The sequence below is a fragment of the Polyodon spathula genome, chromosome 26, assembly GCF_017654505.1.
Source record: "Polyodon spathula isolate WHYD16114869_AA chromosome 26, ASM1765450v1, whole genome shotgun sequence".
NCBI classification, from domain to species: Eukaryota; Metazoa; Chordata; class Actinopteri; order Acipenseriformes; family Polyodontidae; genus Polyodon; species Polyodon spathula.
In genome coordinates, this window is record NC_054559.1 from 11,847,009 (window position 1) to 11,871,693 (window position 24,685).

The following is a 24,685-nucleotide window of genomic DNA, read 5'->3' on the forward strand; positions in this document are numbered from 1 at the left end:
TACAGAGCATTAAAAAAGGACCAAAAAGAAAGTACACAGAAAGAGTACACAGAACTGCAAATGCAAGTCAAAAAGGAAGTTAGAAAGGCCAAGAGAGAAATAGAAATGAACATTGCTAAGGGAGCTAAAACCAATTCCAAAATGTTTTTCCAATATTACAACAGCAAGAGAACATTCAAAGAGGAGATTAAATGTTTAAGAGATACAAATGGCAAAATCGTAGAGGAAGAAAAAAAAATAGCAAATATGTTAAATGATTACTTTTCACAAGTTTTTACAAAGGAAGATACTGACAACATGCCCCACATGTCATCCAGTTCCTATCCAGTTTTAAATAACTTTAGCATAACTGAGGCAGAAGTGTTAAAGGGACTAGGAGCTCTTAAAATAAACAAATCCCCTGGGCCGGATGAGATCCTCCCAGTAGTACTCAAAGAAATGAAAGAAGTAATTTACAAACCGCTAACCAAGATCATGCAGCAGTCTCTTGACACAGGGGTGGTACCGACAGACTGGAAAATTGCAAACGTAATACCGATCCACAAAAAGGGAAACAAAACTGAACCAGGTAACTACAGACCAGTAAGCCTGACTTCTATTATATGCAAACTTATGGAAACTATAATAAGATCCAAAATGGAAAATTACCTATATGGTAACAGGGTCCTGGGAGACAGTCAACATGGTTTTAGGAAAGGGAGATCGTGTCTGACTAACTTGCTTGATTTTTTTGAGGATGCAACATCGATAATGGATAATTGCAAAGCATATGACATGGTTTATTTAGATTTCCAGAAAGCTTTTGACAAAGTCCCGCACAAAAGATTAATTCTCAAACTGAATGCAGTTGGGATTCAAGGAAACACATGTACATGGATTAGGGAGTGGTTAACATGTAGAAAACAGAAAGTACTGATTAGAGGAAAAACCTCAGAATGGAGTGTGGTAACCAGCGGTGTACCACAGGGATCAGTATTAGGTCCTCTGCTATTCCTAATCTACATTAATGATTTAGATTCTGGTATAGTAAGCAAACTTGTTAAATTTGCAGACGACACAAAAAGTAGGAGGAGTGGCAAACACTGTTGCAGCAGCAAAGGTCATTCAAAATGATCTAGACAAGATTCAGAACTGGGCAGACACATGGCAAATGACATTTAATAGAGAAAAGTGTAAGGTACTGCATGCAGGAAATAAAAATGTACATTATAAATATCATATGGGAGATATTGAAATTGGAGAAGGAATCTATGAAAAAGACCTAGGAGTTTTTGTTGACTCAGAAATGTCTTCATCTAGACAATGTGGGGAAGCTATAAAAAAGGCTAACTAGATGCTCGGATACATTGTGAAAAGTGTTGAATTTAAATCAAGGGAAGTAATGTTAAAACTGTACAATGCACTAGTAAGACCTCATCTTGAATATTGTGTGCAGTTCTGGTCACCTCGCTATAAAAAAGATATTGCTGCTCTAGAAAGAGTGCAAAGAAGAGCAACCAGAATTATTCCGGGCTTAAAAGGCATGTCATATGCAGACAGGCTAAAATAATTGAATCTGTTCAGTCTTGAACAAAGAAGACTACGTGGCGACCTATTTCAAGCATTCAAAATTCTAAAAGGTATTGACAGTGTCGACCCAAGGGACTTTTTCAGCCTGAAAAAAGAAACAAGGACCAGGGGTCACAAATGGAGTTTAGAAAAAGGGGCATTCAGAACAGAAAATAGGAGACACTTTTTTACACAGAGAATTGTGAGGGTCTGGAATCAACTCCCCAGTAATGTTGTTGAAGCTGACACCCTGGGATCCTTCAAGAAGCTGCTTGATGAGATTTTGGGATCAATAAGCTACTAACAACCAAACGAGCAAGATGGGCCGAATGGCCTCCTCTCGTTTGTAAACTTTCTTATGTTCTTATGCAAGAATGGGAAGTTGCAATATGTGTTTTTTTTTTTTTTTTTACTTGTGATGAAAATAGTAAGTGAGATGGAACTGATATTGAAACTCATTCATTGATGTCATACACAATGTGTGACATTCAGACTAAAATAAGTAGGTCTAAACATTGTGGAAAACCTTGTGTAGCCCCCAACCATTGAAACGATTTGGCGCTTAAATACAATGTAATCCCGTCCAAAAATCACAACTTTTAATGAGATGATTTAAAGTATCATCTGTGTGTGGTTTTTGAACTGCTTTTTCTTTCTTGCCCTGTACAGATTAATGTTAATTGTGGTCTTTTAAATCTTATAATGATGGCTTTCCAGTTCTGAAATTGAATCCAGAGACAGATTCTAGAGACTTGTAAAGACTCATCGTGAGGATTTCCTAATACAACTTAGCAGTTTGAGAGATCTTGTTGCATTATTTGATTTCTGTAATGTGTTCCCTTTGAGCCTGACAGCTCATTACAAGCGGTCTCACCAAGTGTCTGCAGCAAAGATAAAATACACAGCGATCCCAATCTGTCAGAGAGGAGAGAAGGGCTTGTCAGAGTAAGAGGAGAGAATTGCTTGTCTCTTTGTTGTTTATTTTTTTGCTTGCGGCTTTTACGAAGAAGCCAACCCGGAAAACCAAAAAAAATCCAAGGTGTTTTAAATGGAAAATGCACATCATAGGAAATTCCCAGGGTGCTCATACAGGTTCAGTAATACAATGTTCACGAAACTAAAAACACACTGCCACTTAATACTGTAGCAGTCTGTTTGCAGGTCCCTTAAAACATGACATGATCATACCTACAACAAACATACTGTAAATACATCCCTTATAAAAGTTTACCACGGTAATTTTGGAGGCTTTCCCATGGTTGTCCCACTGTTATACTATGCATTTACTATATTTTACCTCTCTTTGTTTTTTGTATGGTGCTTTACTACACTTTGCTTTTACTATAGTAATCTTTTATAAGGGATAAATAAGCATGTTCATTTTTTTTTTTTTTTTTTTTTTACTTTCCAAGCAGTAAAGGAATTTAGGTCGACTGAGTTTCAATAACCCACAATGCAGTTTATAAACCTGCTTTATTCTGTTTATATGCAAGCATGTCAAAAATCAGACCCAATATTGATAAAACTCTTTTGACAAAGAGAAAAACATTTCTGTTTTTTTTTTTTTTTTTAAAAAAGGAAGTGCCATTTAACAAAACCTTTGTATTTTCGGAACAATGAGCATAAGATGAAAGGTATAAAAAAAGGCGGAGGGGGGGTATCATTTTAAGAATAAGGGCCCTTTGATACCTCTACAGTGGGTGGCAACATGATCTTTGCCTTTCACTCTTCTGTTTTGACATGCTAGGTCAATATCTGGTGCATCCTTCCCGTGCTGTTCTGCTAAAGTAATCCACGCCAAGCCACTGCAGACACAGGCTGCAGGGAGCGGTGGGAATATGAAACACTCAAGCCACGGCAGAGGAGACGTCACAGGCACAGGCTGTGACCCTGCAATTTCACTGAGGTTTCGCTATAATCCACCCAAATCCCGATATCCTGAGCTCCCTTCCAGACTGCTTGGATCGCTGGGAGCAGGAAAGTTAGTCTGTTCTGCTGTGGCCTGTGCCTGCTTGCCCACAATTAGTCTAATTTTTGTTTTCCTTACTCCCTGTTGGGAGCACACAGTCCTTCTTTAAATGGGGACAAATCGCTGTAGCTGTGTTTCAAATTGACTGAACCGTAGCTGCAGAAAATAGCTAACTACAGGACAGTGCTGTTATTGAGTTGTTTAAGTCTTACCTGTTTATTTACAGGACGTTTGTATCTGAACTACACTTGCAATACAGTATATTGCCATCGTTTGTCTTCATGGAGTGCTCATGATTCACTGCAGTAAAATGCTGTTTTCCATATTCGTTCTGAAAGGCAGTGGTTTTACAATGTAATAATTTACCAGTGACATTTATAAGGAAGGATAGTTGCACATTTTTTAGCTGTGTATTTTTAACTGAGTATGAAGCCATTGATTTTCAGTTTAACAACCAAAAAATCTGTTTAATCGTCTGGCAACTTTCCCTGATGAAAACAAAAGAGCCAGTATATGAAAACACACATTGTGGGTACAAAATGAAGCAGCACCACGCAGCACTGCATGCAGTTATTGTACCTTGGAAAGTGGCCATTGTCAAATTTTTATATTTAGAAACAGTCAGCAAAAAAGAGGTCCTTCAAATTTTGAGATGACCTTGAATTTACGACGCAGCCAAAGTTACCTACCCTCAATTTGAGTAAAAAATAAAACTTCAAATAAAGGTGAATTTACAGATACAACCTCAATTACGCATATAAGAAAACGACATATGCAGACATCTGGTGTTTCACATTACAATTATCCGCTGCTTCTCATTTCCAGTAGTGATTGCTCGCACCTGTTTTTTTTTCCCTTTTTGTGAACTGTGGTAGTGCTTGGCATGTTGAAAAATATGGGGTCTGATCAGTATTTCTGATCTATCCAAGCTGGTACTATTAGAACTGAGCCTAATAACGAAATGCTGAAATTATAAAATCTTTTCTTTTGAATTGCTCAGGAAGCTAATAACGTTAATGGCGCTTCTTTGAAAAGGGCTGCCTGTGTGTCATGGGTGATTCAAGATCGGGTAGTGATGCCTTTATTCGTCTTTTCTCGGCAGCCAGTCACGTTGCTGTTTGTGTACTCGGTTATTCAAGTCTTTTGTTGGTGATTTTGATTAAGCATGCAAGGGCATTAACAGGAGCTGGCAAAATACAAGTGAGGTTGCATTAATTGAATTGGATCAGTAGAAGCCACAAAAACTGTTTTAATTTCTGAACTCAAGCAATCTCACCCACATCAAAGCAGCAACTTAAGAAGAAAATAGAAAAATATAATGGTCTATCACGCCTGAATTGTGTGTATTGTGTATATAAAACCATATATATGTGTGTGTGTGTGTGTGTGTGTGTGTGTGTATATATATATATATATATATATATATATATATATATATATATATATATATATATATATATATATATATATATATATATATATAAACCATTTGCGACTCAGCGTGGTGAAATTTGTTTAGTCTATAGACTGATTAATCAGCCACATTCCTTTTTTTTGACCTCCGAACACAGGGTTGGAGAAGGTTGGAACTGTTCGTTTTTTCTCCAGCTTCACAACTGTACTGATGCCAAAAACACATTAAAAAAAAAATAACAAAAGGAACCCATTTTGTCAGCTAAAAAGGACCTGTCCTCCCCACTGTGTGCCTTTGTTCCTCCCTCGCAGGCTAAGCCAGCTTTACTGAGTTTGGAACGCTGGACAAAAAAAGGTCGGCCTGCGTGCATAACAACACTCCTGTCATTTCTGCAGTCGCTTTCCCTTTCTATATATGTCACAGATTACATCAAGGCATTGACATCCCAGTCCTAGAAAACCTGCTGGAATGACATGCTGTCACAGCCAGGGTGTCATTATTCACATGGACCTCCGAATGGCTCGAGGCTGGCTGCTGCTGTCTTTGGCACAAAAACTTTCTAAACAGAATTGCGAGACATAGGCCACCAGCAGCTCCCAGTGCAAAACATGTGCACTGTCATAGTCTAAAGATTGGTGGTCAGCAGGCAGTCCTAAAATCAATTTCACTTGCTTCCCTGAGCCAGGAAGAATCAGAGGGTGTGACCAAAATCCAAGACATTGACCAGTTTAAAAAATAGCTTAACATGTACAATGACTTATTTCACTAAAAGGTTTCTTGTTGTATTATTATTGTAATAGTGGTTTGGAAAGGAGAATGTTTACTCGTCCTCTAGACGTTGCTCATTTGTGTGTCGAGGTGAAAAGTTGTGTCACATCTCATCACATAGTTTTTCATTGCTGTTAAACACTTTTGACTGTTCTCGTTCCAGTTTATCATTGTCTTCCAAAAAGCGACCTTTGCTTCTGGTGGATGAATAGCTTTTCATATTTTACTGCTTGTGTTCAATGGGGGGATCTGGTTGTAAAGTACATGGAGATTAGTAAGGATTACATGGCGAATGCAGGGGTGGAAATGAGACTCCCAATGCGTAGCAGTTTAATCCGTTCCTGGTTTTACTGTGAGTTTAATAAGACACACCTGAGTTTGTTACCTATACAACAGGGCTTATCAAGCACATATTAGAACCTGGAGCGGAGTCTTATTTCCATCCCTGCAAGTGTTCTGTTCTGTTCTATAGACCCATGCTACTGTGTGCTTGCTAACAGCCTTATCTGCCATCCCTAACAAATGTGGTATTTTTAATCCCTCCAGCTGGACGGAACAGAGAGCCGCAGTGAGCATGGCTGAGCCACGACGGGACAGCACCAGTAGCCTGCAGAGGAAGAAGCCCCCGTGGCTCAAACTGGACATTCCCACCGCCCATGCCTCTCTCGAGGAGCCCACCTTTGTTCAGGTAACCCAGGGGCTGTCAATCACACGGATGACTTGTTATTCCACTCTCACACTCATTTGCAGATTGTGAGTGAGTCATTTGTCTTGGTGATAATTAAGAATCAGACAAAGTAACCTTATGATACATCTAAATGTCAATGTAATTTAAGCATCTGAAGATCAATGCAATACTTCAAGTAACCAGACTACTGTAAGCATTACTGCTTTTGAAATGATACGTTTTTAACTATAAACTGTGTTCACTTTAATGCACGGATGAATAGTTCCCTGTGAGATAATCGTTCTTGTTATAAAACAAAGTAAATTAATTAGAGTACTCTGCCAATAACTATTGTCAGGTCCATACTGCCCATCAGCCCTCTACTCTAAAGCACCTTGAGCAAGCTGTCAAGGCTGTACAGCTTATCAATCCTCATTTAAAGCCACACTCATCTCTAACCACCAATGTCTTCCAGTCCCCACGCTCCAAGCTGTTTACAAGTCTCTCGGCTGTGACCACAAGAGCACAATGTTCATTAGTCTGTGAGCTGTGAGCAGTGAGCAATAGGCAATACCACCTCCATCCGTTTCCATACTGGATTCTCAGTGCTTGTTACTGTTTCCATGGCAGCCCTTCAAGCGGCAAGGCTTCTTGAGGAGTATCAGCATGCCTGCCGAAAACACACACCTGCATTCCCCCCCCAACGAGACCCGGCGACCCCCCCTCCAACGACAGACCTCGATCACACAGAACATCAAAAGGTAAGACTCGCTCCCCCCCCGGCAGTTAAGAAAAAGCTCCTAGAGTTCTGAAACTCCAAAGCTTGATGCTGCTGTATATTCTACATCCTCTACAGAAGAAACCAAGCAGACAGAGCCGAAAACGGCAGATGTTATGAATTATTCTCTTAGAACCAAACAATGCACAATCGCTGATGGCATAGTATGCAAGTATATGCTATGATGTGTAGGGTCTGTGTTGAGGAGGCTCGTCCACGTATGAAATGCTTCTGCTCCCGTTTTACCCAAATAGGTGTTTTTCTGTGCGATAGTTTGACATGGAATATGTATCCTTTTACCACAAGGGGGCGTTCATGTCAAACATGCAAGATAGGTACAGTATTTTGATGTTTCAAAAGCAGAAGTGTTTATTTCTGTGTAGTTTACAAAAATCTATTTATTTGCCCCAGTGATGGAGCTGGAGAACAAACATTGATGTTAAGATAGTCTTTTGAAAGTAATTTTATTTTTCATTGTATTTCCGTACAGTCAGTTAGCACCAGTATATTGTGAATTTTCCACTAACCCCAAAGCCTGTGCAGACTTCAGAAATGTTATAATTATATAAAACCAGAGGGTTTCATCAATTTTTAAAATGTATTTATTTATTTATGTATTTATTTATTTATTTATGTATTACATTTAAATGTTAATGTTTAACAGTTACAAATTTTATTTAGTGTAAAACAGAAGACCTAAAGCATAATGGACTGAGGTATCTGTGTTTTAAAATAGAGAACTTGGTTGCAAAGTCATTTGTAATGCCATCACATTGAAAACTAAAAGGTTAACCCAGAGCGGCTGCCCTCACTGCTCTCACTGTGATTCTGTTTCTCATTCACTGCCTGCTAAACCTCTCCTCCTTTACTACCGCTGCACTCTCTCTACCACATGGCAATGTCTCAATTCTTCTCTCTCTCTCTCTCTCTCTCTCTTTCTCTCTCTCAATCTCTCGCTCCTTCTTGTCTTTCCTCCCTGTCCTCTGCATTGCCCTTGTCCAGCAGCAAGAGGGTGCACTTTGAGAGAATAAACACTGTGCCCATAAAGGGACAACGTGCCGCCCGGAGGCCCATGAGGAAGCCACAGTCTCTTTCCAAACTCTTCCTAAGGTACCTGCTCCACAGTGGAGCCTGCATGGCACCGCGTACACGCTCTAACCACGAAGCCCACCTGCCTTTCTTTCTCACGAGCATTACAACCAAGTTACAGTGTAATCGTCTTGCCTAAGTATGTATAAGCAGTGTTCCTGTGGGCACTGTATGCAGTACAGTAATACAAATAAGCCTCCAATTGCATTGTGGTTTAAGACATTTACTATTTTCGTCTCTACAGTTTCTATGAACTCAAAAACCATGTCTAATTCAGCTCATGGTGAAATGTGGAATTGCACAAACCGCTATATTTTGGAAGTCTTTGAATCGTTATTCATGAACTGATTTGGCTTCACCCATTTAGTCCAGTAAGTTTTACGGGAACCCTCTGCAGCCTGGAAGGTCAGTCCTTTTGAAAACTGCAAGCACTTTTAAAAGCTGTCTTTTAAGGCTTGCTGTGAAACCTGTCAAAGTCCTTCTCAGTCTGTGTTATTGCAGGGTGTTGAATGGAATCAGAGCCGTACTTACTGTATGTCAGCCTGGGTAAAGTGTACTGCAGTAATTCAGTGAGAACCCGTCTTGATTCAGATCGCACAAGCCAGGGGGATGCTACACTAAGTGAGCAACGAGGGCGTTCCATTGCAGAAGAATGTTCTGAGGAAACTGAAACATGTTTCAGGCAATCCAGAAACCATGTCTCATATCTGTGCTGTTTACTGTATGTCAGGACATGTGGGGATCAAGAAATAAATGTGAATACTGTACAGTGATGCATTCCAATGTTGTTGTTTTAAACGTGACTTTGACTTGTTCAAATACTCCTACAGTGTTGCATATCAGGCTTTGATACTAAAAATAAATGTATATACAGTATATATACATTATACAAGAAACCCCAATATAGATATAATATTCTAGACAAGGGGAAAATTGTGTTCGACATTTGCTGATTTAAAGCAAAGCATATTTTGTAGAGGCTATAAAAGGTGAGTTAAGGATATATATCGGACACCCAGCAGATGTTCATTTTCATGGCCCAAAGCAAGGGCAAGGTCAGGTGTTATGTTCAGTGCTATTAAATAGTTGCAAGTTTTCCAGCTATCCAGTTATTGAGCTGTCCATCATTCTGGGGGTGTGGTGAGAAGGCAGCCCAGGTGAGACTCCAGGAAACCTGCAAGGCGGATATCATGTTACATTAGTTTTGTGACTTGATTTGCACCTGCACATGACCATGGTCTCACATGCTTCCCTCCCACTGTCTGGTTATTGCACTCTACAGTGAGAACATGCCCTGGCATGCAGGCAGGCTGTCCTGTTTCCTGAATGAGCACAGCATGCAGCACTTCACTTCCTCTTGGCTTAGAAAGAAAAAAACATAAGCTGTCTTATTTTAAGAAATCTCAGTTTATCGATAGGTGCTTTGCAGTGGGTCAGCTTGGGGTTACTTGCTGGGAAATCTTTGGCACTGAGCTCCAAAATGGGAGTGACCTGCATGCAGGGACTGGATAACTGACCACTTCTCGGAGCCACCTCTGGAATGCCGCAGAGAAGAAGACACTGACTCATGGATGTAGCCCTGCCTTCAGCTCCTGAACGAAAGGCTCTTGTAGCGTTTTAGCTGGCACCAGGCTAACACTTTAGAGAAAGGAGAGACGCAGAACGAAGAAAGAGCGCTATCTTTTCAAGATCAATAGCGTGTGTGATGACCATTTGAATCCTAAGTGGTGGTACCAGACTTTAGGGTCATTTTTATAATATCCGAAGCCGATAAGGATTACCTTTTTGTGGGATTATTTATGGGAAGTGATGACCAGGGTCCACCATCCCCCTGGCATCAAGGGTCCAATCTCTTTTTGGTAGCATGGGCATATCTATTGCCCCAGTGCTGGAACTATGTCCAGCATAACCAACTGGGAGGATCTGGATAGGTAAAGCCATTCATTTTTTCTGCTAATCTGACATTTATACACATGTATACACAGTGAAGATAGAGCAAACAACATCAGTCTGTTGTAAAGGTCGTATCATTGCAGCTAACTGAGAGGAGGGAAGCATAAAAGGTTGTAGCTAATTATAAAGCGTAAAAGGTTGTAGCTTTTTTTTTTGTAAATTTATTTTGGTTGCTTTTCATTTATGAAATTGTATTCTTGCATGTTTTTTGTGGTTGCTTTGAGATTTCCTATTTGATTGGGATCTTTTTTTTTTTTTTTGGTTTATATACAGTAGATCATTTACATCTTGTACTGTGTAAAAACGTTGAATGACTGGGGTTTGCCTAGAAAGCTTTGTGTTTTGGAAGACGAATAGCCCTAGGTAATCAGGTCAGGCAGTGAACAACATTTTCAATTTAGTGTCTGTTGAGGGAGAGCTTGGTAAAATCTGTGTGATACCAGGACGTGGAGACTGAACTACACCTAGCTGGACTGGAGAGGTAATACTGCTGAAAATTGAATAATCTATTATATCAAGAAACATTGTATATTAATATCCTGCACAGGATATGTAATTTATTAGAATACTGGGATTGTTATCTCTTGAAATTGTGTGCAGAAGAAATTAATTATTTTTATAATTAGAGCCATAAACAGTACTGCTATGAAGTGACTCGCACCCTTGAAGTGGTTAGAAAACATACTCCTTCTTGCAGTTTCCTGGAGTAAATAAACAGGCAAGTGTGTTCTACCCACCCCAGCCATTTAGTTAAACTTTGTCCTCAGTCCGAATGAAGCCATGCAGCAGGGTGGGACAGCTGGGAAGAGAGGAATGTCGCTCTCTGATGAAAGTGTTGAGATGTACTTAGTGGTCCATTTGTATGTAGTATGCTATTATTAAAAACACAAGAGAGCTGGTTACAGATACGTAATGGAAACAGATTTGCGCTTAAACCTGCTATGAGGCTGGTAAGATACTGTCTCATTGTGGCTAATCTTACTGATCTTGAGATCTTAAGATTTTTATGACCATCCAGTTCTCTACGTACAATAGTCTTTTGTTGGAAGCTTTTACCTCTGGCTGGGAGCAAGAATGATGTAATTGTAGCACAGTACCAGGATAAGTGAAGTAAATTATTATATTTTAATAATAAAGTTAATACCTTTTTATGTTGGCTGTCACTGGTACTCTTAAGAGTATCATAAAAAAAGGGGACTCACTTCATGGTGAACGTTGCCTTGAATCCCAAAGTTTTATCATCAACCCTTAAACGCCTCTAGCTCTGCGGATGTGTGGACGCACTGTATAGTTTGCAGACAGATTTGTACTTGTGCTGTTAACAGGAGCCTGAGTTCTCCACTGTAAACATTCTCAGCATCCTCCTGCTACCCTCCCCCTTATATACACAACTCATCAACCGCTCAGCATACATCCGTGACTCCTTTTCAGTGGAGTCCTGCGTTTAAATCAAACAGAACAGAAAGAACAGAGCCCATTGATTTTAATATCTGTAATTTTCAATATGTTCTTGTATGGGCTGCTTGTTAATGCTTGTTAATGCTTTTTTAATGCTTGTCCGATTTAAGCCTGCAATGCTGAAATACTGTTTTAACTGTGTGTCCTCAGAGTAGCAGGGTTTGTTAGTTTATCATAGCAATTAAGGCCTTGTTTAGTGGAATGTGAGCTTCATATTGACTTCTGCTGCCTCTAGAGTTTGTACTAAATACCAAGGATGTGTATACTATTACCAATGCACTTAGCCACTAGTATGGAGTCATTTTTTACTTTGATCTGCAGCAATGCAATTTGATATGAAAAGGTTGTATAATATTGTATTAAACTATTAGATTTTTCTCTGATAAGACCAGCAGCTTTAAAATCAGAAGGTATGTTATTATTTAATATATACCTGCAATTATTTCCAGTGGTTGGCCTGGTCAGATTATTCAAGTTACTTGGTCATTTAATTTAGGTTGGCAACAAGACCCTGGGATTTTGTTATGGTAGGGATCACAGGTTACCATTGGAACCTACTGTATTGGTAATACAAAAATGAGTATTTCTTCAATCTCTGTGTATCAGGGGCACGGCGGACTGGTTCGGGGTCAGTAAGGACAGCGATGCCACTCAGAAATGGCAACGGAAGAGCCTGCGGCACTGCAGCCAACGCTACGGGAAGCTGAAGCCTCAGGTGATCCGGGAGATGGACCTTCCCAGCCAGGACAACATCTCACTGACCAGCACCGAGACCCCGCCCCCTCTCTACGTGCCCACCTCCCAGCATGGCATGCAGAAGGTAGGCAGCGCCCCTGGCTAGGATGTGCTGGAGCAACAACGCTTTGTTATTGGATGATAATAGTGTCAGCCAGGCAGCTAGGAGCATGGATAATAAGTTGATAATATTTGACTGTTTTTAAGGATCAAATACTTTTGCAGGTACTTAATTTAGCATTAAGGCATGACACGGGCTGTTGTTAAGGTAACATAATCTCACCCCTAGAAGGCATTGTGGGGCTCAGCTAAAAAGAATAGAGACATCAATATTAACATGCATAAACTTGCAACCGAGTTTTAGGAAATACTATTTTGATTTAAAACATTCTTTTTGAAGTCGTTGGCGTAGGCAGTGTTTACTTGCTAGCTATTTACTGTGCATGACAGTAGCTTTAATTCGCAGTTCTCGCACTTGTTTGATTTTCAGATCGTCGACCCCCTGGCGCGAGGGAGGGCATTCCGCATGGTGGAGGAGATTGACGGGTACAGCGTGCCTCACACCCCCATCACCCCCGGCGCCACCTCCCTCTGCTCCTTCACTAGCTCCCGATCTGGCTTCAACCGCGTCCCTCTGCGACGCAAACGAGAGTCTGTCGCCAGGATGAGTTTCCGCGCTGCCGCTGCGCTGGTCAAGGTGAGGAACGTGGGACTAATAGAGCTGCTTCGCTGTTAAACTACTCCAGCTAGCTTTTTCTAAAAACCTGAATTAATCAGTCAGGTCAGCATCAAAGTGCTGCATTTCATATGCAAGAAGACTATTCTTACCAGTATACTGTTGTGCCACTGCACACATTTTCCTGAAAATAACCCACCAACTTTTTATATCTATATTCAACAGAACCTGGGTATCTGGTAGAACTTGGCTTGGTTCCAACAGCAGTGCATAATCAGTCAATCAATCAATCTTTATTTAATATAGCGCCTTTCACAGTACATTGCCACAAAGTGCTTTGCATGAACAAAACAGTATAGTGTACAGCTATAAAAGGAGTAACAGTAAGATATACAAAGCAGAGAATGCGATAAAAGCAGTATATACAGTAAAACAGTCAAAACATAAAACAGTAAAACAAAAAAAAAACTTTAGTTATCGCATTATTACCTTAGTAGAGCCTTTTAGCTGGTGCAACCAGCACTGGTCTGTTCTTCAGTAACTTTGTAAGTTCTTTCAGGAATTTTAGAACTTTGTGATGACATAGGTGTTCCAGCATATTTATTTCTTTAAAAAAAAAAAAAAAAAAAATGTATTCTGTTTTACATGTCAGTTGTCATAAATGAGACAAGGATTCGGTTAAAATACTAAGTATATTAGTTTGTACATTTAAGCTATAGAGTATGAGAAAATGAGTAGATTTTAATTCCTCAATATAAAGTGATAGTTCCAAAGTTTTATTGGTAGGTACTGGGTTTATGGTTTGCTAAGCGAAGCTCAGGTAAAGCTGTGGTGGAGGTGTCGTTTTTTAGAAGCCATCACTGAGCTCACTCAACCTGTTGCAGGGCCGCTCATCCAAGGAGAGCACTCTGCGACGGGCACAGCGACGCAGCTTCACCCCCGCCAGCTTCCTGGAGGACGACACCGTGGACTTCCCCGACGAGCTCGACACTTCTTTCTTTGCTCGGGTGAGGCGCCATTTTCAAATCAAAGATGCTGCAATTAAACTGCCAGATTTAGAAAAAATTTGCATAGGTTGTAGCAATGTGCTACATTTTTTGCATTTTTATTAGACCCCAGGCAACACATTAAATTATTCAACTCGCCACAAATCGGTATTATGAATGTTGAAAACTTTTGTTGTACCTCAATATACGTAATCAAGTAATAAAACAAAGGGGCTTATTTAGTTTTCTTGACTACATTGCTAGAGGCTCATCTCAAATGGAACAACTATTCAGGAAAAAAAGCATAAGACTAAAGCTAGCTTATAGATTTTTTTAACTTCTGACCAGTAAGAAAAACTTTCTTTATCTTCAGTTTCCACTCCTCCTCTGAAGAAGAGACCTTCGTAGTCTCAAAAGCTAGTGTGTTCAGCTGATCCTAATAAATAAAAGGTACCAACAAATAAATACATGTTGTACCATGCATTTTGTAAAATATTCAGTAAATGCACAATTATAAGAGAAACAGATTATGCCGTTTTATAGATTAATTCAAATAAGTTAAATATAAAATATATTTATTTATTCATTTTAATTTGTACATGCACATATGTATTGACCCTTCTGATAGGATGTGTTTCTTAAAAAAGCAGGTGTAATGTCACAAGGTGTGCAAAGGACCAGAGCGACATCGCTGTTATTTCTTATGCAACACTGATATCTTGTGGCAGTGTTTTATTTAACAGTTTAGCTCCCCACTGGTCTTACTGCTCAAGTCTTTACATCACTGAATAGTGACAGCAGGGGTGCACATTTTATCTCGCCACTAGTTTGTATCGTCGTCGAGCAAAGTATTCAAAATCACAGCTTTGTTTTTAGCAACGCCAATGTGGGACGTGCAGAAAACAGACAACAAAACAAAGGGGACTAATATGATCCCTAAATCTAGGGAGATGCTTGTTGTTCTTGTAACCTCCTCTCTCTTTTGGTCCAGGATGGTGCGTTGCACGAGGAGATGTCCACTTACCCTGACGAAGTGTTCGAGTCACCCTCTGAGGCGGCCATCAAAGAGGCAGAGGCAAGCAAGGCCCTAGATGAGACCGACCTCACCGGCAGTGCCTTGGACAAGAACGAACTTGAAAAGAGCCACCTGTTGCTGTGAGTATGGTGGATGTGCATGCCTGTTGTGGGACGGTCGCACAAAAATGTGCTAAACAGATTCAACCTAGTTCTCATATTACTTCTCAGTTCAGTTAGTAGGTTAAACACGTGCTGGAAATACTGAAAACTATACGGGACACTTCTCCGCCAGTACTGGAGGTGATGTACAAGTACAAGTGCTGTACAGTATTTCCAGTGGTGCTGAAAGTCAAGCTGATTTTTGGCCCTGCAACGTTTTTTCTTGCCATGCCCCATCTTGTTGCATTGATAATGAGCTGGTTTCCTCACATCTTTACAGACTGAATGAGTAAGCTAGAGTAACAAGTCCCCTGCACTTCTGGAATTTGATTTCCATGTGAATATACAGCATTTGTATACAATTTGTTTATTAATCAGTAGTAATTTATTTATAACAGAAGAAGCCCTATAAAGATGCTTTGTAGATAACCCTCACCTGTTTCAGGCCACTGGAGCGAGGCTGGCGCAAGGGGAAGGAGGGCCCGCTGGTGCAGCCGAAGGTCCGGTTACGGCAGGAGGTGGTGAGCGTGAGTGGGCAGAGGCGGGGCCAGAGGATCTCCGTGCCCGTCAAGAAGCTGTTTGCCAAAGAGAAAAGGCCATACGGGCTGGGCATAGTAGGCAAGCTGACCAACCGCACATACCGCAAGCGCATCGACAGCTATGTCAAGAGACAAATAGAGGACATGGATGACCACAGGTGAGACGCCGGAGGGAGGCTGTGCTTTTTAACAGGGGTGTTTGGGGAGTTGAAATGTATTCATCTGGAATTTTGTCTCCTAGATTAAATGTGCTCTTTGTTTCTCTCTTGGCACGCCCCTCACATTTTTAGCTAGTGTAAACATACCAGTATGTACTGCCTGTAATGAGTCCCTCCTCACTGCATGGTGTGAGCCTTCTCCTTCCCTGAATCCTACTGACAAATGACAGTGCAGTGCGGTCCAGTGTTCTCCTCTAAATATATGCATCACACAACCAAACCTAGACCGATCACTGGCTGAATTCAAGAGAGGGGTGTTTAACTGGAAGATAATGAATCTTATAAAATCCCAAATGAGATTTAATAAAAATAAAAAGGGGTATAGTGCATATTGTGGTTAAATAACATTTATTGTACAGTGCTCAATATCTGTGAATTCCATTGTAGGGGAAGCAAGTCATACATAATTAACACATTCCTTTTGATCACTATTATCAGATAAGGTTTTCTTGAAACAAACCAGTTCCTGTCTACTTTCATATAATAATTTATTGATGTTTAACCCGTCCTCGTTCTTTCAGATTGATTTAAAGACATGCGAGTTATCTAAGCATGCCTGCTTGTCTCATAGGAGGCCCGGACTCAAGAACTGGGGGTATCTTGTAGAACTTACTTTGTAGAATATCTGGTTTATCAACATGTTTGTGTTTTCTCACTTCCAGACCGTTTTTCACATACTGGATAACCTTCGTCCACTTGCTAATCACAATCCTGGCGGTGTCTATCTATGGATTTGTACCTGTGGGATTTTCACAGAATGAGAAAGTAGATTCTGTAAGTAAAGCTAATTCTATATTTTATTTTTAATATAGCTTTTTACAGTTGGCAGCATTTCACTGTATCTTCAGTCCCACGGAGGAAAAAAAATTGAATCTTACGGCTAAAATTTTGTTTTCCTCTGTTTTGTCAGGTTTTAAGAAATAAAGGTGTTTATGAAAATGTTAAATATGTATATCAGGAAAACTTCTGGATTGGACCAAGTTCGGTAAGTTATAAAAATCATATTTTTAATTTTAAGATTATAAAAATGACCCTGTACTGGGCAGTTAAGTTTATACTGGGCATTGCACGTTTTTCTTTCTAAATATTTTTAACAAAATGAAAAAAAGGCTGCGTAACCGTCTGATTAAAAAAAACAAAACAAAAAAACCCAAAACAAAATATATATATAATTAAATGGTTGAGTTGACCGGGAATTGACAGCAGTTCCTCCCCTGTCCTGCAGGAGGCGCTCATCCACCTGGGTGCAAAGTTCTCCCCCTGCATGAGGCAGGACCAGCAGGTGCACCGGCTCATCCAAAAGAAAAGAGAGCAGGAGAAGCACTCTGCCTGCTGCGTGCGGAACGACCGCTCCGGCTGCGTACAGACCTCCGAGGAGGAGTGTTCAGTAAGTGCTCACAGATATCCTGCACTGCAGACATGCACAGTATTCGCTTTTGAATCTAATCTTTCCAAATAATTCTAGGGTCATAGTGGGGGGCAAACATAAGCAGTACTTGAAATAATACTTGAAAAACTTAGCCATTTTATTTATTTATTTGATCTGCTCAGATGTAACTACTTATATATTAATCACATTTCTCCGACTCAAGTGCATTTGACCATTAAAAGCAAGGAAGGTGGTTGCTGTTGCCTAAACATGTTTGTTTCAAACAATGTAAAAGCCAGGATTGCATTTCTAGTTCAGGTTACACATTTCGGTCCCCCTTAATCCTGGATTTTGATACTTTACCACCAGCCTATTGATTCAAAGTGCTTTTAATGGGAAAGTAGCATCAGAGTTTTCTTTCTGCTTTTCATGTCTTATAAACAGCATGTCCCCTGCCATCACTCTGTAATCACTGTTGTTTTTCTCTTTTACTTTCCTCTAGTCCACACTGGCAGTGTGGGTGAAATGGCCCCAGCACCCCAGCTCCCCAGTGCTGGCTAATAAAAGCTCAAGACAGTTTGGGTCTGTCTGTCACCAAGATCCCAGGTAAGCAAAGTACAGCATGCATAACTGCTGTATACAGTCTTGATACATTTCTATGGGCATTCATTGCAATGCAGTAACAGATCCCAAAATGAAGATTGGTGATTTAAAATGAACAGAAAAAATAAAGAAAATATTTCTTATTTTCCATGATATGATGACCATAAAACTCTCCATAATAAATGTAAAATACAATGTTAGCCATGCTGAGTGTGCATTGAGACTGGCAGGTGAATTGGAAAGCATTTTGTATTTCGATACCTAAAATGTCATGATCCACAGTTACTTTGCTGCTTGACGCTCTGCTGATTCATGTTGATGCAGGTTTTGCGAGGAACCTGCCTCTGTGTCTCCTCACGAGTGGCCCGATGACATCACTGAATGGCCTGTAAGTTCTAAAGAGCCCAAGATTTTGTGCCTCCATTGCCTAGTCGCAATGGGGGAGCAATCTAGGTTCTAGATGATAGTTTAGGATACAGGAGATATGGAAATCTCTGTTCAGCCGCTAACTCTGGAGCGGAGGAAATTAACCTCATTCTCCATCACTGTACAAGCTTCAGATTATTCTGATAGATCTCCGCTATTTACCTGGTGTTCAAGATATACTGTAGATAAAGGCTAGAGTTGATGTTGTCTGCAGATCTTGCACAGACAGCTAATTTGTTTGTTAGGTTCAGTAATATAGTATAGCCTGAATATCAACATGTGTATTGTTTTATTTAAAAATTAAACTACTTAATTCAAATCGTCTCACTGGAGACAGCAACAACAACATAGTTATTTGTGAAAACGACTGTCGGTAATGGCATAAAAAGTGATCTCCCTTTTTCTTCCCTCTCTCTCATGTAACCAAGGTCTGCACCAAACAAAGTGAAGTGAAGCAGACCAACCTCCCCCACATAGACTGTGTCTTAACAGGCAGACCGTGCTGCATTGGAACCAAGGGAAGGTGAGATGAACCAGCAGTGCAGCTCTGCATTTGGGTGATCTTCAAACGTGGTTAAAGATCCACTGCTGACCTGCATGTATTAAAACACAGCCTTGGTATATGCAAGGCCATCTCAGGTTATTATGGGGGGCAGGGAAAACTAAACCTATGATCATTTTTAAAAGGGTCCCAAGATGTCTTTTACATGGGCTGTATATCTTAAATGATGAGTTAACGGCATTTCTTTTTTTTCTTTATCTTTTAGATGTGAAATCACATCCAGAGAGTATTGTGATTTTATGAATGGGCATTTTCATGATACTGCCACCCTCTGCTCACAGGTAAATGTATCACTGTGTTTACAGTAGGATGTTAGGGTGCTGGGCGATGATAATTCTACGTTGGGGAGTGCTTGTGTTCAGGTCACAGGCCCTGTTGTGCAGTGAGTTAAGAGGTGTTTGGTTACGCTTGGAGATCAGAAATAGGATTATGTTGAGAGCTTTTTGTATTCATCCCTTCCAAATTGCATGATTCCTAAAACACCACTATTGAGCCAGTAACACTCTTCAGATCACCTGGTGTCCAGCGGTGTATTATAGGACTGACCGTGCTTACCTTTGACACGCGAGTGGAGCCTAGAGCACAGTGCAAGGTGGTGTGGCTGCTAGATAAAAAAAAAAAAAAGTGTTTTAAACAGATCAGACGTTCATGTACAGTAGGGTCAGGGGCTTAAAGGTGCTTTCTGTTTAGAATCCAGACATTGCGGATTTGATTCAGCATGTAGGCAATGAATCATTGCCACTTACAAACTGAAATGAAACAGTGGCAAGTGTGTAATGTTAACTGAGTTTGACAGTGAACTTCTGTTAATTGGCTTAACCCATCTCACTGGTACAAGAGCAGAGCAGCAATGCAGCTGACAATCCCAGTCCACTTCAGCAGCATGCCAGTCACGTTCTGCTTATAATCCATCGTCATGCCAATCTTATTCCATGTCCCAGGCGCCGATAAAAACTGTGTCTTTTATTATATAACTCCTAATTTTATTGTTGCTGATTGACATGCCAAATAACAAGGGACTAAAAAGTGAAAACCAGTTTCATTTTTACTTTGATTGCTGGTCTCTCTGTGGTGAGCAATCGAGATCTTACTATGTTGTTTCGTTGCAGGTACACTGTATGGATGACGTGTGCGGATTACTTCCCTTTCTAAACCCAGAGGTTCCTGATCAGTTTTACAGGCTGTGGTTGTCTCTCTTCCTCCATGCTGGGTAAGGGTGTGTTCCAGCCTAGGACTACCTGTTCCAGCCATGCACACTGACTCGCCTCTATTGAGTCATTTTCTACTGAAGTCATTTTGAAAACAGTTTTACATCAGTCAAATTAGTATTTGTGAACAGCGTCAGTTCTTTAAAACTAGTATAAATAATCGAAAAAGCTGTGGTTTCATAATGCTTCACACATGTCGAAAATCATAGGTAATAACAGCATTTAGCAAGACTCTCCTATGGGGATCAAACAATGCTGTAAGGATACGTCTTATCAGGTTTTAAGTGCAATTATCAATGGACATGTGCTTTGAAATGCTTGTTACATGCTGTAGACAATATGGGTCATGGTGACCTTCTTTTTCATGGTTTATTTTCTTGTTCTGTGTGTGCGTGTGTGTGTGTGTGTATATATATATATATATATATAATTATATATATATATCTATATATATTAATCGGTGTCAGTGCTTGGAAATTCTGACCTGTGATTGGTTAAAACCTCATCATCAAGCCACTGGGCAATAGTCTCCGCCTGTCATGTGATTGGTTCACATCACTGTCAGCCCCACCCATTTTCAAAGGAACACCCTCCATCTCCACTCCTAAATAACAGTATAAAATAGCTGAATGAAAAAATTGCTGAACATCGATTTTGTGATCTAACAAAAAATGATTTGCAAAATATACTACAAAAGAAAGAAAAATACTTGCGATGTGAACTTCAGAAGCATTATTTCAATGTTATTTATTTATGTTACTTAGTTATTTACTTATGCTGTATCAGCAATATTTAAACTAAATATCGTAAAGCCATAAATATTTTGTGACCAAACACTCATAAAACCTATTTTGTGGCACTGGTAGTAGTGTATTACTTCATAATATATACAGCACTAATATGTTCGTGCCGAAAATGTTTACATTTATGGCTTTACAGTATTTAAAGTCATATTTACTATCCAACCTTGCCTCTCATTATTTTGATATTTTATGCTGTACTATTTTATAATATTTTGATCATATATTAATTATGTATTACAGACTCTGTTAATAGTGGAAAATTAAATGCCCCTCGGGAAGACTATTATTACCCCCAGGGTGCAATGGTCTCAGTCTGTCGGTAACAGTAGTCCTCCTGAGGAAGTTAGCAACAGTCACTAGTGAAAGCACATGTTTTCTTGTAAATAGAACAGTGTTCTGTAAAGCATTATAGAAACATTCAGGTGTCCACAAAAGGCTTTGGGACAGGGGCTGGAGGTCCTCATGTCCATAAGTTGCAGCAGGGATGTGGTAATGACCTAGTGTCTGGCGAGACTTGTTTAGTAGAACGCGGAGCGGATTGCTGAGCTGTCTGGCACATGCCCTGCACATATACATAGCATACAACCTGCTTAATCACTTGTAATTCACAGTGCCCAAGATAAGCCTCTTTGATTTCAAAGTGATTAATCCTGGTCTAGTCAAACACACTCTCTTCCAGAAGTGCAGTTTACTCTCCATTTTCTTCTTGGTGATTTTTTATGATGATTGCAATGTACCTTCTTTATTATTAAGCCTTCAGTTCCAATGTGGTTACTATGGCAATAACAGGTCCAGTTAAAAATGATCTACTGGGCAGTTGTTTAAACCAAGGATTTGAGCTGGAGGGAAACAAGTGAGCCTGTGATTCTCAGCACTGTTAGATTTCTATTCACTGTTTGGGAAATTCCAGAAAGTTTTCCTGCAGGAGCTTGCATTGAGGGTGTTCCTCTGTGCCCTCTCCTTGCAGGATCCTGCACTGCCTGGTGTCAGTGTGTTTCCAGATGACCATCCTGCGGGACTTGGAGAAGCTGGCGGGCTGGCTGCGAATCTCCATCATCTACATCCTGAGCGGGATCACCGGGAACCTGGCCAGCGCCATCTTCCTGCCCTACAGAGCCGAGGTACAGCAGACCACACAGCCCTGGCACGAGTAATGTATCATACCCTCCTCCGCAGACACTTCAAACACACTGGGGCGTATTCAATTGAACATTATATAATACATGTTTACATGGCAGTGATGCTTCTATTCATACTTTTTAGATCAATTCAGTATCAATTGAAAATACTACCCTACTTCAGTAAGGGGTTCCTCTCTACAAACGTTTTTGCAGTCCTCCAGTAGTATTAGTAGGGTAATGATTTTCAGGATGCTATGTAGTGGCATTAAAAACCATCACTGTTATTGGGTGTTCAGCAGTATCCAAATGCCTACCCAAAAACTCCTTTTTAACAGTTTCCTAAGGTACAAAAAAATAAACACCAGAACTAAACCCTTGCTTGTACAGGTCTCTAAGGTGCTGCCCTGTGTGTTGTGTTTCCAGGTGGGTCCGGCAGGGTCTCAGTTTGGGATCCTGGCCTGTCTCTTCGTGGAGTTGTTTCAGAGCTGGCAGATCCTGGCACGGCCGTGGCGGGCCTTCTTCAAGCTGTTGGGCGTGGTGCTGTTCCTCTTCGCCTTCGGGATGCTGCCCTGGATCGACAACTTCGCCCACATCTCGGGCTTCATCTCAGGCCTCTTCCTGTCCTTCTCTTTCCTGCCCTACATCAGCTTCGGCCGGCTTGACATGTACCGGAAGCGCTGCCAGATCATCGTCTTCCTGCTGGTGTTCCTGGGGCTCTTCGCTGGCCTCGTTGTGCTCTTCTACGTCTACCCAATCACGTGCGAGTGGTGTGAGTACCTCACCTGTATCCCCTTCACGGACAAGTTCTGCGAGAAATACGACCTCAACGCACACCTCCACTGAGCACCTTGCTATCCTGGACAAAACCAATGTGCTTTTTTTTTTCGTTTTACAGAAAGTGGCATCTACAGTCTTGCCCTTTTCCTGTTTAAAAAAAAAAAAAAAAAATGCCCTCACATGCTGATGCCAAAATCCTAATTAGGGGCCTCCCAGACAGGAAATGAGGTCACTTATCATTTCTTTTTCTACCTTCCGTGAACAAGAAGTAATTTGTGTGCAACCCCTTCCTTCTCAACTGATCTTCAGAAGATATGGATGTTTTCTTATTTGTATTCGGAATCCTCTCTACACATAACTATATAAATGCATTTCCCCATGTTCTTTTTAAAGCACTTGACAGACCAGGATTGGCCTTTTTCCTCACATCATAGAGACTTGAACTCTTACCAGGAAAGAAATACCAAACAACCCTTTGGTGCCTTCTTGATATCTATTGTACCAACTACTGCCATGTTTTTATTACACTAGATTAAGCACTAAAATGTTAATCATCGTTGATTACTACTACAAAAAGGAGATGAAAGAATAGGTAGTGTTTTAGCTACCACTTACCTGTACTTGAGAATACAGTGAAAGAAATGTGAACTGCCTCCCCCAGTCTCTTATTTCACATCCCTTTGTTTCTTTAATTTACACAGCCCTGACAGAAACCCCACCCTCCCCTTTGGTCCTGTGTTGATTGGTTAACCAATGTTTATGATGTCATCCTATGATGACCATAAAACATGCTTTGCAGTCTAACAATATATGTATAACCATATAATGCCACAGAGAGGATAATAAGGCTGAAGACAACTCTAGCTTTATCAACTTTTATTTATTAATCAATGCAAGTGTAAATATAGCAAAACATGTAAAAATTAGAACCAATGTCACAGTCAGTTCATCCATTATAGTCCACATCCCAATCTGTTTGAGGCGTAAGCACTAGTCATATACTGTACAGTACGCGGATGCAGTCAGATATATAACAGATATATTGCTACAATGTATTGTACTTGTATAGCAGTTATCCTGCAGTTTTCTTTAGTGTTGGGGAATGGATTGCGCTCCCCAATTGACCCACAAAAACGAGAGAGAGAGAGAGAGAGAGAAAAAGTGAGAGAGATGAACTTGGCGTTGAGGACTACGTATCGCTACTGATAAACTGATTATTTTGGCTTAAAGTATGCAAGCTGTGCACACGCCATTTAAAAGTGCAATTGTTTATTGTTCCGCTATATTGTTATAAAATGTGTGTTTTTTTTTTTAATATATATATATATTTAAAAACGAAAAGAAAATACTTTGAAACCAATCAATAATGTTAATCTACTCAAATATTTATTTCTTTATTAATTAATGAATTAATTTTTTGGGGGGAGTGGGGGGTTCAGTTAACGAAAATGGCCAACAAAGAAGATAAACATTTTCCTTAACAAAATAGTAACAGGAACGTGAAAATGTTTTTAAACTAAAAAAAAATAAACATGAAAAAACAAATAGTTTGAGTTGTATTGATATCGGTTCATGAAAAGACTATATAAATAGCACAGCAAAAGCTGTAGGGACTTCCTGCTATGTGGTACTTTGCACTGTCAAAAAAGAGAACTGAAATTTTGTTTTTTTTTCTTTTTTTTCTGTATGCAGTAACTCTTCGTGAACCCCCCCCCCCCCCCCAAAAAAAAAATCTTTAAACTAAAAAGGTACTGAAACTGAGTAAAAAAATCTAAAACAAATATATCTTTCTGAATTTAGTTTACTAAAACTAAATAATTTAAAACGAAATAGAAACAGCTT

General features: G+C 40.1%; 1 protein-coding gene across 3 annotated transcripts in view; it reads left to right on the forward strand.

Moving 5' to 3' along the window:
* The window catches only part of rhbdf1b (rhomboid 5 homolog 1b (Drosophila)), a 35,668-nt gene extending 12,177 nt beyond the window's left edge, over positions 1 to 23,491 (forward strand). For 2 of the 3 annotated variants that reach the window (XM_041229433.1, XM_041229432.1), the window contains exons 2-19: positions 6,246 to 6,387; positions 6,997 to 7,127; positions 8,147 to 8,254; positions 12,251 to 12,464; positions 12,870 to 13,076; positions 13,940 to 14,062; positions 15,033 to 15,196; positions 15,663 to 15,914; positions 16,637 to 16,748; positions 16,885 to 16,959; positions 17,200 to 17,361; positions 17,846 to 17,949; positions 18,271 to 18,334; positions 18,801 to 18,895; positions 19,140 to 19,215; positions 20,044 to 20,144; positions 21,913 to 22,066; positions 22,490 to 23,491. In XM_041229433.1, coding sequence (XP_041085367.1) covers positions 6,274 to 6,387; positions 6,997 to 7,127; positions 8,147 to 8,254; positions 12,251 to 12,464; positions 12,870 to 13,076; positions 13,940 to 14,062; positions 15,033 to 15,196; positions 15,663 to 15,914; positions 16,637 to 16,748; positions 16,885 to 16,959; positions 17,200 to 17,361; positions 17,846 to 17,949; positions 18,271 to 18,334; positions 18,801 to 18,895; positions 19,140 to 19,215; positions 20,044 to 20,144; positions 21,913 to 22,066; positions 22,490 to 22,909 — 2,676 coding nt within the window. In that variant the 5' untranslated portion in view covers positions 6,246 to 6,273 and the 3' untranslated portion in view covers positions 22,910 to 23,491. Of the gene's footprint in view, positions 1 to 6,245; positions 6,388 to 6,996; positions 7,128 to 8,146; positions 8,255 to 12,250; positions 12,465 to 12,869; positions 13,077 to 13,939; positions 14,063 to 15,032; positions 15,197 to 15,662; positions 15,915 to 16,636; positions 16,749 to 16,884; positions 16,960 to 17,199; positions 17,362 to 17,845; positions 17,950 to 18,270; positions 18,335 to 18,800; positions 18,896 to 19,139; positions 19,216 to 20,043; positions 20,145 to 21,912; positions 22,067 to 22,489 lie in introns of those variants that run through there. The other variant, XM_041229434.1, reaches the window with a different exon arrangement.
* The last annotated feature ends 1,194 nt before the right edge of the window (positions 23,492 to 24,685 follow it).